Raw genomic sequence first — 18,021 nt, forward strand, 5'->3', positions numbered from 1 at the left:
TGAATTTATTTTAAGACTGAAGATTTTATTTTTACAAACTAGGTAAGAAGCCAAATTTTATTACCTGGCCTCAAATCAAAGAGTAAGATTACTGAAGATTACTACTGCACAGCATGGGGCACTATACACTCCTGAATAGACAGTGTTACACATGAGGATCTGTCAGGCTGCTGTCTATTATTTTAACATTCTTGCATGAGTGTTCAGTGAGGTTGCTCCTCCCAAAGCAAACCTTTATGGAAGAGGAGGAAATTGCACTAGGTGGTTAGTGCATAAACTAGCTCACTTTTGCTAGCTGTAGGGTATTGTTAAGTGCGAGCTGTTTTTATTTAAACTCAGCTAATTTTATTTAAAATACCTTCTGTTCATTTACTCTAAAGCTGTACCCCCAGACTCATTAAGAAGAGTTTAATGAGGTAGAAATCCATTTAAAATGAGGGATTTTTCCATGTATGTTTGTGATATAAATTGATTGTTAAGGAAAATGGATTATACTACAGTTTGAGCAAATTATGTAAACAGATTATAAAGGGATATAACTATACGAGGATATTCATTGTTCTTTGTTGCAGTACCATTATTTACACCAGGATGTGATGGCAAACACTTATTCCTGTTCAAGTTTCAACACAAGTGTCTGTGAAACAGTGTATAGGAAAATTAGTATGACATCATTATTTATTTATGAATTCTTGGTGGAATTATGTCATATTTTCCTTGGGAAGCCAAATCCATTTCGTTGTAATGCATCTTGAATTTCTTGATTCTTATTGGCCTATAGTTAGGTTAAGGGCCTCTCATTGTATGCCAAAGAATGATAGTAGATTTGTTGGTTACATTTTAGATTTTATTGTGGTTTTTATATAGAAAAGAACTTCCTGACATTTAAAGAATACATACATGCATGAAATATATTGATATTTTTATCAGTTATTATAGAAAGACATTTTTTGCAGGTTTTGGATTTGACAGCAGTCCCAGAATTTCTCGTATTCTCTCTGCTTGTCACTGGAGCAGAGAGTAGGTATTTTGAGAACGGTATCCAGAAGACATTTCTGGTTATTTCCACATCAGTTCTCTTTCAGATGGGCAGATGGCAGTATGAGCCATTTCTCACAAATTTCAGTGGACATGTGTTTTTCCTTACCCTTTGTGTTGAATGGTCATGCATATTTCATGTAAGTTTAATGGAGTGAATCTTTTTGTAAAGAGGGGGGTGGGCGCTGGAAGCTCTGCCTCTGCGGGTACTTGGCTTTCTCCTGTTTTATCAGAGGATGAAATGCTAAGAGGTCTTTCCAAAATGATCTCAAGTGGTCTTGAATTCTTCTCTAGGGATGATTTTTTTGTCTTTATTAGTATTAAGTTTGGTATTGCATACCATTTGGCAGGGGCAGTAGTTGTCTGGAACTTTGAAGGGACAAGATGCATTTTGGATGTTATTCCTCTGTCTGCAGTGTCTGAAACCATGATCAAAGATCTTTCAAGCAGCTGTCACATCAACAGAGTGCCCCTAGGGTAGTGTCATCTGTTTTGAAGAGAAACTATACAAAGCTGTAGTGGCACTTGGATAGCAAAGATACAAAATAGGTTGCTGGTAAGGGTTATATCTTGGTAGAACTACCTCTTGTGGGACACATAGAACTGAAAGGCTGCAGAGTGTCAAGGGAAGAATTGGATTTAAACATTTTATTTTCTCCATTGTCCAACATGGAACTCTCTCTTCCCACACATACAGAGATTAAAAAAAAAAGGAAAGATGACAAGTAGCAGGGCACATATAAGGAAAGAAAGAGTCTTAGTTAAATAACTTAGAAACATTTAGTAAAGAATCACAGGTGGATGCCACTACTGCTGTGAAGGGTAAGACAGAACTGATGGACTCTGCTGTGCTAGCTGTTAGAGGTGTTATTAGAGGTTGCTGTTAGAAGACTTTCATCATCAGAGATGGTCTGGAAAGTGGAATTTGCAGCAATGAATTGCAAATTTTCATCATAAGATAAAGAAAACTCTATAATATAAATACTTTGTACACTGGGATTAATGTTTAAATAAAATACACTTCAGTTTGGCTGTGCTGAAACAACAGATCAGTCAATCCCTCAAAGACAGAAAAAAATTATATTGCATATCTTTGTCTGAGGTGTTGAAACTGCCACAAGACAGCTCAGAATGATAGTGTGTTTTGGTTTTGAAGTGATGTTTACAATCTTATATCCTGAACTGAGTCAAGTCCTTTCTGTTGGATGATGATCGCTTTTTCTTGTCTGTTGCTCCCAGTTTACCTATTTTGCTTCAGTTTTTGAGCTCTTAGCCTACTTGTGCTATCTGTGATGAGCTATCTGGCTCTTTAGATTTGCTGATTTTTTTTTTTTGTAGCTTGTTTCTCAGTCTAGGTAAAGACCTCAAGCTTTCTTATTTCTACAGCCTCAGAATTGCTAGACGAAATGCTAGTTGGAAGAAAGAAGATACTGCTGAATAGCAATGTGGGTGTAGAGAGGATTAGGTAGTGGTGTTAGAATAATTTTATTGTCTAAGTAGCAGATGCATTAAGATGACTGTATTTATTGTCTCTTATGCAAAGCACTGTCCAGACATTAAGGTTAGGAGTATGTCTGCCTACCAGCCATCATTCTCCTTCCTCCAGAGGTATTTAAACAAGGAAAGCAGAGAGAGCATGAAGAATTTCCCTAGCAGAAGTCAAGCAGCAGAAATTAGATGGAATAGCAGCCCTCAAGGACCAGAAGTATTGCCTGTGTAAAGCTACCAAAAATAGAAGACATGAGGTGTAGACTCTCATCAACTTTGCCTTCCAAGCAGAGCCCCAGATCTGAAAGCCTGCAGACTTCTGGGAGAAGATGATTGAGAGGAGGAGATGGCACTGATTTTTATCTTGTTGGTTTGCACCATAGCTCTGAGGGAGGTTGTGACTTCAGTCCCAGTTTTGTAGCTTCAGAGTTGGTATACCTCTTCAGCTCTTCCAGCAGAGCCAACTTACTGTCCCCACGAATGTCAGATTTGTTTCCAGTGAAGGCTGATATTCCTGTTGTGGAAGAGCAATCCTGTGATTTGAGCAGTTGATTTTATGTTTGTTTAATGTTGCGATAGACAAAAATGCATCAGTATCTTCTAGGAGCGGGAACCTGAGCTTCCATGTTTTCAATAGATGCCATGTGTAAAATTATCAGAGTATTGGCATAAAGCATGCAGCAAAAATTAAATACACTATCAAAAATAGATTATTTTGTTTAATCTTTCATACATTACAAAACAGGTATTGAAATGTGTTAATCACAAGTTAATTAAATTTCTGAACAAAATAACAAATTCAGCGTGAAAGCTGTGTCAGGTACAATTACAGCTTTTCTAAGTGAGAAGGAGAAATTTGGCTCTATTGGAGAAAAGGTAGCCAGACAAAGACATGCAATCTGCCTGCTTACCATGATTGCCTAAAGGAAATAAGAACACTATTAATCATAGTTTTTTTCTGTACAGGTGTCAGGCATGTTCATTTGCCTGTGACATTCAACTGCTGTATTTTTTTCCCTGCTTGGGTGTCTCCCATACCAAACCTTTGTCTGCATGATTGACAGACGCTAATGTTAAAGGGACTTCTGTATCCTGCTCCACTGAAATCTACAGAGCAGTGGGAATAGCCAACTACAGTATCTAATTGTATCTAATTGTAACACCTCATACTGGTTAGAAGCCATACAATTTTTTTCACAGAACTGGGCTAATCTAATAAACTACAGTCCTGGACCTTTCTTGTGCAGAGCCAGCATTGAGTTTCAGCACAACACTCAATTTTGGAACTCAGAGGGAGGTTGTACAGAGCCACCAAACTGACTCCCAGAGGAGTCCTTCAAAGGTCAGCAGCTTTCTGTTCTTTTTAGGAATGGTACTGCCAGATCCAGGTTGATCCCTGCAGGCATATTCAGATGTCTTTGTACTTGCTTCCCTGGTCTCCTGAGTTTCTGATCTGGGTTCTACACAGCAGGAGGGTGTGCGTGGAAACTGCCTGGATGTAGAACAGTACGTGAAACAGCGGTGAGGGGAAAAAGCACCCACCTAAGTATAAAAGGCTAACCTTATGGTCACAGGCCTGGAGCAAGTGGGGAGGAGTAAGAGTGCTGAATGAGACTCGGCAGCTGCACGGGCTGTTTGCCATCCCTGCGGAAGCTCCATATACCCACTCAGGCCGGCTTTGATCAGTGGAACTCAGCTTCTTGTGCTCCATCGGGAGCTGCTGACCACCCGTCTGCTCGGAGCCTGGCACTGGTCTGGTAGCATGGTAGGTGGTGGCTTTGCTTCAAGCCCCCGGGGCCAACCCCTGCCTGCCTGATCTAGGTGGGTGTTGCAAACTGGGTTTCTCCTAGTGGAGAAGGTATTTAGACCCAGCCCTGTTGCAGACACTGCAGAGCACAGGTCCTACATTCTTCATGTCCTACATTCAGGGTTGGTTTGGTGCAGACCCGAGGTGAGTCCACCACGTTCTTGTGCTGTGCTCCACAGACTCTGTATTATTGGTCCCTGTTACGCTGAATATTGTTCTCTACCCCTGCCGTGTAAAGGAATTAAAATCTGTTCTCTTCCCCACGTATTGCTGCATCACTGATCTCTTCACCTCACAAACACATTTGCAATTGCAATTAGTACTACGGAGGTGTGGTTTTGTTAATATAATTTTTTTTCATTTTCAGTGAGAAATTTTCATGGTAATGTGGGGACATCGGTATAGACAAAAATGCGTCAGTATCTTCTAGGAGCTGGAACTTGAGTTTCCATCTTTTCAATAGATGGCATATGTAAAATTACCAGTGTATTGGCATAAAGCCTCATGTTGTTATTAAAAATGTACAGGGATTGAGACATGGCTTTTTCCGCTCCTTTCACAAACAGTATGAAAGGCCATTTATTATTCTCTGTGTACCTGGAGGACTCCTTGCCTCCAGTTACTGTTGAGCGTGCAGGCATAATCAGCGCATGTCATTTTTTTTGCATTTATACAGATGACTTTCAAAATAAAACTCTTACCACAGCTTCAGGCCAAAAGCTTTCTCCTTGAGCCACAGCTCCTCTAATTTTTTTTTTCCCCTCAGGCATACTGATCCTTAGCTAGTCAGAAAAGCATGCACACAAATGATAGGTCATTAGGAAATTTTCTGAATAGCAAACCTCTGAAGTCATCCCAAGTGCTATTTGCCATGCATCATCATAAAACTGGGTAAGTCTGAGGAGGCACTAATTATATGCTTGGTCTGTCATTTATCAGTTGTTGGAGCTGTTGTTCCCAGAACACAGCAACCTTTTTCGCAGCATAGTTCAACAAGACTGCCAGAGCTCAAGGAGCCAAGGAGGGTTGACAGATTTTGGCATTTTATTCCTTTCAATGCAAGATCACTGCATTACAACACAAATGGGTATCTCACTTTGCCATAGCACAGCATCGTATACAGATACAGTAATGTTGATCAGTGGGCTTTTCTTAAAATTATGTTTTGGGAACTTGTTCCCCTTACAACAAATGGCAACTGTAGGACTTTCATTTACCATCAGCCTTTAGTTTTTGATGTTTTTTTCAGTTAATACAATAGTGTATATATATAATCTTTTCATGACTTTAACCATCGTAAATAGAAGGTGATCTTGTTTCCCCTCAGGTCTTGTGGAAAAAAAAGCAGATGTTTAATGCAGTGAGCTAAATAATAGAAGATTATAAATTCTAATGAATATTCATGGAGTCAAATAAGATAATAAACCACGCGTCAAGAAATAATGTGGCTTCCCGCTATGACTTCCAGTGTGGCTTAACATGTTTCAAAGAGCTTCCAGTGTCAATAATTGTTTTTTTAGTATTTAATTTTCACACTTTCTTAAAGCACAGAATTTTTAATGCATGTTTCTGAACTCATTTGGGGTGATATTATTACTTTATTGTTTGATACTTCAGAAGCACTGCAATGACGAACAGGAGATTTTTCACATAATCTTTGGGGTTTCTTTAAGCTGCCAAAGGGTCATAGTTTCTTTCTTTTACAATAGATTCTAAATAGCTGCTACAGAGTGGAAGTAAAACGCTTTATCTTCAATATTTGATGTTCTAACAGAATAGAAAAATGGTATTTCATGTAACTTTCTCTTAAAGAGCTTTTTATTTCACAGATAATTCTTGGAACTGCTGGAGGCTTACATTTTTATGAATAACTGGGTAGAACAATTACTCTGTAACTTGGGATATTTTAATATCAATTACAGATATTTAATCTTTCCCTGGATACTCTGTTGCCCATAGGACAAAAAATAATTGTGTCTTCATAGTGACAGTCTGAGTGAGGGCCACATCTGTATTAAAAAAAACCCTTAATTTTGATGCCCACAAATAAATTCCAGCACAAATTTGAAGTCTTTTGTCTCCTGTTGTAGAAAACACAGATCTAACTAATGCACTCTGGAGCTTGGAGAATGACTCAGCTCACATTCAGATGAACCTCTAGGCTACACCTCTACCAGGCAGTTAATCAATTGCAGGAAATGTTCTTGGACGCTGCAGCTCATCTTCACTTTTAATGGTTCCTGACATACTTTTGGCCAGGGCTTGCTCACTAACAAAACAATTCTGGCCCTGGTTCAGCAGTTAAGTTGGGCCAGACCCCCTTCTCAAGAGGCAGGTTGTATGACATTACTCTGCTTTGCAAACCTTTTTCTAACAACTTTCATTAGTCCTAATTGTGAGCTAATAAGCCAAGTGCTGAACTGAACAATCACTTAGTGTCAAAACAATTCTGTATTTTCAATCAATAGTCCCTCTATTTCCTGTAATACTGTTATATTTCCTCATGTCAAAGTTCAATTAAATTGGTATTTTAAAAGGTACACTGCAGTCCTGAAAGTGTCAATAATTAGAAGAATGCAAATTACATTTATTTCTATGATAGAGTTGGTTTTCAGACCTTAGTTTCAAGATCCATAAACCAAGAGCTTTCCTGAGGAATTCACTAGAAAACTACCTTCCTCTGAACCAATTACAATGAGAAGCCTAGTTACTTTGTTATAGGGAGACATAAACTGAGTCCCTCTTCACGCCCAGGGAGTTGAGATGGAAAATAAAGCAAAGATAAATTCTCTGAATCAAGAGGAGCTCACTCAGCTTCTTGAAAAAGGTGCTCTGCTTTAGGCTGTTCTTCCCTTCGTCTAAGCTTCCTATAAAGGAGAAAATAGGCAAGTTATAAACATGCCTATCTCCACTTCCTGTGCTAGCAACCTCACTTGTTCTGTCTAAAGCAGCCTGCTATTTGACATTAGAGGATATTAGCATAATTTAAAAACTGAGGCACTGTGTCTCTCTTTTTTTTTTTTGGAGGGGGGGGGGTAAATCAGTAACACTTCAGCATAGGAGATCAGAAATCAGGAACTCCAGATTATATTCCCAGATCTGCCTCTGGCTCAAGGTAAAACCCTGAAGAAGAGTTGCTTTCTGTCACAGTTGAGGGTTAACCAGAGGATTGCATCCCAGGAATCAGCTCTTCTGGCTCCACAGTGGTGGAATGCCTCACAGTTTTACATAATAGTGCTTCAAACAGGGTGTGAAGCCAGAAGAAGTGTTCTTGGATCACATTTATTTTCACCTGAGATTGGTCCTTGCACACTGAAACACTCTGGAGCAGGGTGCTGCTGGCATATTTGTATGAGTGTCCCCATACACCCGAAGTGCATTGGTGCCCATCTGAAATATCTTGTGCTGCTAGTGTACTGGCAATTATAAGTACTGAATGGCCATGGAGCTGGTTTGGAACATGAACCAGATTTTAAAAATAATTACTAAACACCAAAACCAATAAAGTTGATGTAATTTCTCAATCAGCCTCATTGGTTAAATAAGATTAATTTGCTATACAGAACTCATTTAGGCTCAAGGTCCTGATCTTAACAAAAATCATTCCTGTAAAGCATAAGCTCAGTACTGAGAAAACTGAATGAAGAGTAGAATTAAAACTGTTTCAGAAATTAAAGCTGTGACTGAATGCCATTATGACTCAGACCAGTGGTGTCAATTGGTTTACTGAAGCTTTTAGAACAGTGACCATCTTTTTTATTCTGTATTTGTGCAATGTCTAATACAATAGGGCTCTTTTTGCCCTTGGGACTCTTATCATTGCAATTTATACCCATTACTGAAAAAAAAAAGGAAAGAAAAAAGAAAGAAAATGCCAGTTCTCTTTCAATGTTTGTAAAATATATGGCAAAGTTTAGGAATACTTTAGAAAAAAAAATCAAAACTTTTTTTCTCTTTTCTTCAAGTATGGAAATACTGTTAATTTGAGTTAATTCCATTCATGCAAGGAATATCTATATATAAGGTACCCAAGAAAAATTACGTGGCTTTGTTACTGGAAGGCATATTCAACAAAATAAATATCTTCATTTTCTGCACTGCTTGCTTAAGGCTGGAAAAATTGCTGTAATATCAGCTTCATCTTGACTGTGATGTGACTGTTACTATAGTAAGCAATATTAACCTGAAGAACTTGATGACTGCCTTCAGAAGAGTGTGGCGATAATTTAAATAAGGTTTTCATTTCTTCTTGACTATGAAGGAGTGCACTGATTAAAATGAACACACAAAAGCAATATACAAACTAAACTGGGCTCAATTCTGCCAGACCTTCCTCCTCATTTAGCAAAGGAGATAATTTCTTTCTGTTTAAGGTTTGGCAAAGCATTGATGCAGGATGAAATTACTTTTGTGTTCCTATATTTATTAAAAATACTAATACACATGATAAAGAAAAATTAATACCTTATTACTGTTTCTTAAGTGTTTTCATTGTGCTTGTTAAGGTGTTGCAGTTTCAAATATTGCTATATATAATGAACAAATGTGCTTCTTAAGGTAATATTCCATATGAAAATACAGGTAAACCTCACTTGTTTTGTATGGATATTTGAAACTGGGATCTGTTAAAATCCCTTGGATCAAATTTACTTTCAATCACGTGGGCATAACTGCCTCAATATCAGTGATGTCTGCCTTGGTATGTAAGCCTAGCAGGAAAAAGACATAAGAAGAGAAATTCTAATGAATGACAGAGAAGCAATAGTGTGAGACAGAAGGACTCACCTCATACACGCCTGCAGCTGTTTTCTCCCCTTGTGCCTGAAATTCCCTACTTACATGTTTTTGAGGTGTGCCTTACTGATATGGCTGGACCCTGTTACCCCCAGGTATGACACCTAGCCCACGTCCACGAGCCCTGCCAAGCTGACGCTGGTCTGTGCAGGACCAGATTGCGTGTCTCAGCATTAAGTAAAGCAGCCTGGAAGTTACTTTAACTTACATGACAAGCATAGCAAAGATAAAGCAAAGAACTCACACGGGCAGGCATTGTTGCTTGGCTTATTTTGCAGCCTGATGGTAGTTCGTCAGCCCCATAGGAGAATGATAGTCTGGCAAGAGCCATGAAAGCAGCTCTAGCTTGGCCTCAGAGCTGCCCAAGGGAGGAGGGGGCAGCTGTCCTGAGATGCAGGGCAGGGGCTGAGCCAAGGGATAGCACTAAGGAGCCTGAGGAAGCTCAGAAATGAGGGCAGAGCAGCAAGGCTCCCTGCACCAGCAGTTGTTGGGTAAGAGCACAAGAAGTCACAGGGAATTACAGGCTTAGCTTTGAAAAAGCTTGGGAACAACTGCTCCAGTTTAAGATAGCATGGCAAAAAGGGAACATGATGACCCCAGGTGTCCTCCTTGCTCTCCAGCAGTCTGAGGGTCAAGAAGCAGAGCCTCTAACTTTTAAAAGGCCTTAGTAGTGAAAGTTTTCCTGGCTTCTCCAGAACTACCACAACTTCCATAACTCTTTTTTAAGGCATTATATCTTATTTCCCTATATAACGATATATGAAAGATTATATAATAATTTAATGTTTTCATATATATTTCTTAATCATGCAACATCAGCCTCATTGTCCATCACATAAGCTTTGATAACTGGCCAAAAACTATCTTAGACTTCCTTTCCTCTCGAACCAAGTAACTATTGCTCTGTGGACAAAATAGATAAAATGCAACATTTTAACCTTACTTATCTTAAATGGGCCAGTGCTGGCTGACCATTCAGGAAAAAAAAAAGAATCAATAACCCCCCATGCCACACACACTTGCCCTGGTATACTATACTGTACCTCTGCAGCCAAAGATTACAGGCCTGGTCATGAAGCTAAAATGACCCCTTAGTTTTGAAGAACAGTTCTTTAGCCTTTTAAAATATAATTTCTAGTTAAAATTGTGACCAACATGGATGGCTCGTATGAGTAAGAGTTTGTAGCATGTCCTTAACTTAATGTATTATTAATACAGTCCTATGCAGACACTCAGAAATGAGAATGGAAACACAGGGCTCCATCAGCCTGGCAAGCTTGCAGTCTTGATAATACACTCTCTTTTTTTTAACTGGATACCCTTAATTGATTTTGGGTGGAGAAAGAATACATTTAAACACAAGACAATCTACTTTCAGACAAAAATCAATTACATTGTTATCATGTTAATGTTCAGGCTGAATAGCAATTTAAAGCCTTTGAATACACTTACTTTAAAAAAAAAAAAGTTATCAATTTGCATTAAAATTAAATACTGTGTTTTTCATTTTGTTGAACTATTGAAAAGTCCGGAGTGGAATTTTCTGAAAGATGCAGAGATTGCTTAGAGTTTCCATAAAGATTGAAGTCTGGCAGTAAAATCTTTGTTAATTTTTGGTTGCATTTTCCTAGACTCATATTTTAGCACTGTGTGGACTGCAATGACACGTCAAGCAAACATTTTCAAATGTTAAAATTTAAATAGGAAGCCAAAAGCAATTATAAGAAGTGTGTAGTCTGTAAAACTGTCTTCACAAATAGTAGCGATGGTGGAATACTACTCAAACTGTGATCAGTGTATTCAACTATTAACACTCATGGTATTTTGAAAATGTCTGCTTTATTGCTGAGCAAATTTAATCCCTTTCTAATAGCAAAATTCGACTTTTCATATTCAATACAACCTACTGCCATATTAGTTCCCCCACTACTAACAAACAAGTACTAAAAGAAATTAGTAAAACTAAAAATACTGAGGATTGTTCTTTCTTAAGGGACAGTTTGGAAAACTCCTTCAGCTTACTTTTCTAAAAATCAATTTTATTTTGTGCTAGATCGGCTTTACAAGAAAACAAGCACACAAAAATATTTGTGAGGGTTGTTCCAGTTGGTATTAGAGCTATTCTCAGAATCAAAGAGTATATGATGTAACATCTGCCAATTTAATTTCTGTGAGATGCATAGTATTTTGCACTTTAACACTGCCTCCAGCTGCTCAAGGTAGGAAAACCAATGATGCACGTTTCTTGCAAGGTAAAACGTAACATGGTTTCCCAAGGCAGTGAAAAAAACGCCCTTGAGGAAGATCTGTATTGTAATTTTAAATACAATGGCTCATTGGTTTTCAGTATTCTTTTGCATTTTCGTTTGGCAGTGGGGTAAATTAGTGGGAAGCTATTTGACCTCTTCAGGTGTCTGTGCTAGCTACACAAAATATACTCATGTGGGTACCACAGCGAGAGGTTGAATGAGAATCACTTAAAGGATAGCAACAAATTTTATTTTTATCATTGTAATTTTTTGTGGTAGCTGATCTCAGGAATAAGCCTTTGACAGTGGTGGGTTTCAGCAGAATGCTTGATTAGGTCTTTTAGTATTAAAAGTAAAAAAACCCAACATTTAAAATAGTGATGAAAATTCTGCTCACTGTCAAAGAGAGAAAATGTTTATGATAATAATGCTTTAAACCAATGTAAAATCCTCTGATCCATTACATATTACAATAGATACCAACAAAGGACACTATCTACACTGTATTTTATCATTGAAAACTGATGGCCTGTAACTGCCAAGATCTTAATTACTTCTATAATACCACTTAGATGAATAAAGGCTATTTGTGGAATTGTCAAGAGCAAATCATGTCAAACCGACCTAATTTCCTTCCACAACATGCTTACAAGCCTTGTGGGTGGGAGACAAGCAGTAGATGACTTGTATCTTAAAGATTTAAGCAAATCTCAAGACGACATAAGGAACAGAATCATGGTTTTGATGCAACTTCTACAGAGTCAGTGTAAACTGGCTGGAGAACCAAAACTCTAACCAGAACAAGTATCAGTGCTCCAATATTAATATTATTAAAAGAACCCACCAGGTAGCATCTGTCCTGTTACAGGTCTCTTTGTTCTTTTAACGACCCAAATGATGAAACAGATATATTTACTGTATTTGCAGAGGACAGAAGCCAAGAAGGGACCAAGCTCTTGGCCAACCATTTTGCAGGCCAAGACGAGAATTCAAAAGGCACCGACATGCTGAAGGAGTGCTGCACAGAAACCAGATCCGGATTCAGCGGGGACAAGTACAACACTGAGAGGAATAACCCAAACCAATTTGTAACGCGTACAGTCACCCGGTATTTCCTCCTCGGGCCCAGGTTTCTTAGGGACAGCGGCAAGGAGCAGCTTTTTGGTTCCGCTGCTGAATTCACAGTGCCACCGCTCGGCATTTTATCTGGAAAGGCCTTAGTCTCTTCCACCGAGGCCCGGAGCCGCAGCAGTTCCCTCAGCGCAAAATCCTCCCTCTCCAGCGAGCTCTCGGCTCCCCCCGGGGCAGCCTGCTGGGCCCGCCCAGGCCCTGCCTCAGCCCTGCCGCCGGGGCTACTGGCCGCGTAGGTGCTGGGGCAGCGGCCGATCGGGGAAAGGCCCGGCCCGGCCCGGCCCGGCCCAGCCCGGCCCGGCGCGGCGCAGGGGGCGGGCCGAGGCGCGGCGAGACGGCGCCATCTCAGCGCGCCCGGGGCGGGGGAGGCGGTGGGTATGGGGGCTCCCGCCTGGCGCTGGGCGCTGCGCGCCGCCCGCCTCCCCGGCGCGGGGAGGGCTCCAACGGTGCCGCGGCACGGTCCGGGCTGCGGGGCCGCCGTTCCCGCCGCTGCCTTTGCCGACTCCGCGGTGAGTGAAGCGTGAGGCGTCCGTCGTGCGCCGGGCCCGCCCCGGGGCGGGAGGGGAGCGGGACGGCCGCGCCCGCCGGCCGCGGAGGGTCGGGCTGTCCGTGTGGGTGCTGCGGCGGGCGGCCCCCCCCCGGCGGGCTGGGTCCTGGCGCTGCCGGGTCAGCAGTCGCGGTCGCTGCAGGCGCTGGGGGCGCGGGGCGGTCGGGGGCAGCGGCCGGAGCGAGCCGAGGCAGACGAGTCTCTGCCCGGTTTTTGCCTGGACCCGAGTCAGTTGTGTGGCAGTAGCGAGCGGTCGCTCCCCGGCCGCGATGGTCAAATCGGGCAGCCAAGTAGTAGGTGGGAGTGCGGAGCTGCAGGGGCTGCCGGTGGGCCGTCCGTCCCGCTGCGGAGGGACCGCAGGGCGCCCAAGGGCCGTCGCGTACCCCCTCTCCTGACAGGACGGCGAGGCGGGACTTGTCCCTGGCGCGGCTCGGGGGGGGACAGCCCCGGAGCGCTGCCTGCGCGCCCCCGCGCCTGGGGCCGCCCTTTCTCCGCTGTCAGCGGCCGTTCTTGGGCTGGAAGCAGCCGTAAGGTACCGCTAGGTCTAGCCGGGTTTTTGAAGCTTCCAACTTTTAAGTGGTGTTTGGGTTTATTTTAACACAAGCCGTCGTGCTTCTTTGAAGTGTTAAGATCGATCATACTGAACTCAATAAAATGCCCGCTGGAGTTATTTTTAAGTAGGCCCCGTTCCTGCCAGCCTGCCCGTGGAGCAGGCTCCCTTCGGAGCCTCTCCGCAAAACGGGTGTTTGGACCCATAGTGGAAATTTCTCAGCACGCAGGTTTCTCTGGGGAGGCTGCGGGCCGGTGCATATGGATTTGCTTGTGTTCTGTTTGCGTTAGTCCTCAGGCTCCAGGGATGAGGCTCTGAGGGACAGACGCGCCCGGATCCTGTCACGCGGGCTGCCGCAGCAGAAGCCCGTAGAAGGAGTTAAGCAGGTGGTGGTCGTGGCGTCTGGAAAGGGGGGAGTTGGAAAATCAACAACAGCAGGTAAGGGTTTTTTTAATTGCTTACTTGGAATGTTTTGTAAGGAATATTTGGGCACTTGTTGTGTCGTTCGTTATCTTGTATTGAGTCGCAAGCCGGTACAGAGGTCTTGGCTTTAAATGAGGTGCAAATCGAGCAGACACTTCCTAATAGTGCACTGCTGTCCTGGGACCGTCTGCTTTCTTAGAACATACGCAGGTACAGTGATACTGTTCCTTCTTCCCTAGCAGCTTAGGTGTGCCTGTACAATGCACCTCTGTGCTATGTTGGCGTGTCATGTGCTCTGTAGAGGATGCTGATATTTAGTTAAGTTTCTAAATTAAGTATTTATTCAATTTTCTCAACTAATTGCATAGGCGCTGCATAAACAAAAGGTGCAACAGTAGTTATAAATCATGCAAATTTATCGTACAATTGATCAGAGTCTTGCAGATCACCTTGAACTCAGCCCCACCGTTAGGTTTTGAAATAATTTTTCTCTAACTGTGCAGTTCCTAGGTGGTAGAACAAGGTAGTGCATAGGTTACCAGTACTGCAGAAATTTGCTTGAACTTCAACAAAGATGACTCTGAAGGTAAACCTCTTTGAAACTACCTCTTTAAAGCATTAGAAATTTGTTTAAAGATATCTTCTTTAGCATGTAGTTTGGAAAAGAGTAATCCATTAGTTGAATGTTGTCTACTGTTCATCTCCATTTGCTGTGAATAACACATTGATGTAGCTCTTAGTTTCTCATTTTGTGGTTTGTGTTTCAGCCATGTTTGTAAAGGACTGACTGTTTAATAAATACTAGAAAAGTCAAACATAATATTCTGTAGTATGAGTAGCTGTACTTAAAAAAATAAAAATTGACAGTATTTTTTTTCTGTACATAGGATACACTATATACTATTCTATACATAGGATACACATTCCTGTACAAAGACATGCAAAACATTCAACACTTGCATTTCTTAATGAGGTACCTTTTGACTGATGGTTATAATTCATAGGCTGGTTGTTTCAGGTTACCGAAAATACCAAATACCTGTTTGCAAATCCACAATTTACAAAATGAGCATAATTTGAACAGTAAATTCAGATTATCCTCCTCATGTTTCCAAACAAATACACTAATGTAAGTTCTGCTAACTGGTGTCTGTATGTAATTTATACATGAAATGTGACACATGTATAAATAATACTTAGAGCTGGGAGTTCATACCCTTATGTTTAAAAATAAAAAAATCAGGCCTCAGCAAGCATTAAATAAGAGAATTGAAATGTAAATGAACCATTCAGATGTTGCTGTATTGGACAGTCTTTTGTTAATGTATTAATTTATAATATTGAGAAGAAAAAGTAATCTAGATACTTGTCTGTTAAAATGAGAAGAAATGTTATGGTTCAGATGAACAATTGAAGGTCAGATAACTCGTACGAAAGTATTGCATGGCATCATTGCTGAATTATGTACTTAAAATGATATTCTTTGTAGTGGAGGTTTGTGGGGAACATGTTTGGTGACAACTCCGCTGACTCATGTTGAGAACAGGAGTTGAAAAGAAAAGAGGCTAGTACACACCTCTAATTCCACAAGCACCACAGAAAATCAGTCTTACAGTCTGTGTCTCTCTGAAGGACTGTCAAGGCTCTTCATATTCTTTCCCCTAGTTTGTTTATGTTGTTACGAATCTATTTCAGGACAAGTGGATATGCATTCTGGTTAAGTTTGTCAGGGCCATTCCTTAATTTGTTGAATAACTCTTTCTGTTTGTTGTGTATAGCTTTCATATTTATATTCTCTGTTGCTTCTAATAGCACTTTTTGTTCTTTTGAAATCAATATAGTCAGTGATTAAAAGAAGAAATTGTGTTATAGAAAAAATATTTTTCAATGCATGTTTAAATACTTTGGTTGTGTTTTGTCATTGTTGTTTGCCTAGTTTCTGTCTCTTACCATCATTCTGCTGTATTTATCTTGTATTTATCCAGCCAAAGTATCTTTTTTTTTTGTCTCTTCTGTCTCCTCTTCTGCATTACCCTGAAGATGAGAGTACTGTAGAAAATTGATCCTGGCATGAGAAGAGTTCAAAGTGTGGTCTTGGAAGAGGAGAGGTTTCTAATTTACTGACAATTTTTTTTTTTTTTTCAACTGTGGAAGTGGAATAAAATTAATGGCTGGTATTCTTCCTCACATTTTGTTAATCCTGCAGTTTGAGGAAAATACTGATACTTTCAAATATCTTGGCCTTCAGACACTTTTAGCGAAGAGTAATGGACTGAGATTTTTCGTAACTGTTCAAGAGACTTGATATGTTTGACCATGTGTTGGTTTGATCTCAGCCATATTAACTGTGTTTTACGTTTTTTTTTTTTCCCTCTTGCATGCTTTTATTCTAGATGTAGGATGTACTATTATTGAAACTCACCCTTTCAAGGCAGAGACCAAAATCCATTTATTCACCTGACCAGCCTGGACGCAAGTCTGGGCTTTGGCAAAGGTGATAATAGTGTCCGTTTATGGTTCTTTTCCAGGATAACCATCGTGGTTTTTGATTCTGGGCTTTCTCTACATGTTAAAATATTCTGAGAAATAATAGTTGTAAACCAGTTACTCTATTTCTAAATGCCTCTTACATTGAGATGTAAATATTGAGTTATCTTTCAGAGAGAGTTCATCTTAGTTATCTGTAGGTGTTTTATTGATGATGTAGATTAGCCATGTCACAGATGCAGACACAGACAGCTGGCTCTGTACATGTCTGATTTTGGGCCAAGAAGTTTTATTTACATTGTTAGCTCAGTGTTCTGAGAATTTAACTGTGCTATTCCTAGGGCCAGTTTGGATTTGGTAGTTACAAAGTCCAAACTAATAAACCTTCCCAGACTTGTACTGACCTCCCTGTGCATCATTCTTGATACTGGCTGGCTAGTTTAGCATGGGCAGGGTTACCATGGTGACTTTTCTTGTAGCCCGTTGTGAAGTTTTAAAAAATAATTTAAAAAAAAAAAAAAGTGGTAATGAACTACTGGAACATATCTGCCCTGCTCTCCTGCACTCCTAGTTATAGGAACTTACTAATTAGGGCCAACAGGTTAGGGTCAGGTTAGGTCCTATGCTCTACACCCCCTTGGAACTGATGGTAATAAGACAAACGAGTGCAAGAATCAACTGGGATCCAACAGAAAACATGAGGTGTCCAGCTAGATATCCAGCTGAAAGACTCTCAGTTTTTTCCACTATGTTATTCCCACTGTCTCCCTTTTTTCCCTTCAGTAGTCAAATATCCTTTATTGAAAAAGCTTTATGGATCCTACTTTAGTTTCCACACATGATAATTGTATAGGAAGAGGATAGATGTATAAAGTGATTTTAAGACAGTGTGTGGAGTAACTTGCTGCTTCCTTTGTGCCACTTCAGACATGAGCTGCAGTTGATTTTTCCTTTTTATTTATCATTGGATTGCTTGTCTTTTCTCCTTATCTGTGACTTTTAGATTGGTTTCCAAGTTTCAGAGGGTGAATTTTCTTCTTATCAGTTCAGGGAATGGTTAATCAAGCATCTGTTTAAATAGCAAACTGAAGAATAGAATCTATATGCTTTATCAGTTTAGGAGTAAACAGAGGCTGTGTGCTTTTTAGGGAGAGCTGTACAATTTTCCTCATTAACCTCTTCACCATTTTGTTTAAAGGAACTTATCTTTCTCAACATTAAGTTCTCTAAGCTGGGAATCTGTCGCCCCAGCTTGTTCTCAGTACCTTCATACTCTTCCAGTAGAACAAGGCTCTGACCGTAGTTTATCTTTGTTGAAAAGGCTCTGTGGACTGAATTACAGCAGTGTGTAAAGAAAGCAAAATATATTACCCAAGGAAGAGCTGTGTGTCGAGGTTTTTTTCTGTGTGTTTTTGTTTTGTTTTGTTTTTTTTCTTTTAAAACATGTTACTGTTTGGGTATACTGAAGCTTCTAGGAGGTCTTCCAACATAATTGAAGCTGGTGAGC

The 18,021-nt window shown here is 40.5% G+C and overlaps 1 protein-coding gene across 3 annotated transcripts in view; it reads left to right on the forward strand.

Moving 5' to 3' along the window:
* The first annotated feature begins 12,806 nt into the window (after positions 1-12,806).
* Positions 12,807-18,021, forward strand: part of NUBPL (NUBP iron-sulfur cluster assembly factor, mitochondrial) — an 88,320-nt gene continuing 83,105 nt past the window's right edge. The window contains exons 1-2 of one of the 3 annotated variants that reach the window (XM_074909858.1): positions 12,807-13,016; positions 13,895-14,042. In XM_074909858.1, the coding sequence (XP_074765959.1) occupies positions 12,885-13,016; positions 13,895-14,042 (280 nt within the window). In that variant the 5' untranslated portion in view covers positions 12,807-12,884. Of the gene's footprint in view, positions 13,017-13,894; positions 14,043-18,021 lie in introns of those variants that run through there. The other 2 variants (XM_074909856.1, XM_074909859.1) reach the window with 2 other exon arrangements.

Source organism: Athene noctua, chromosome 6 (genome assembly GCF_965140245.1).
Source record: "Athene noctua chromosome 6, bAthNoc1.hap1.1, whole genome shotgun sequence".
Classification (NCBI taxonomy): Eukaryota; Metazoa; Chordata; class Aves; order Strigiformes; family Strigidae; genus Athene; species Athene noctua.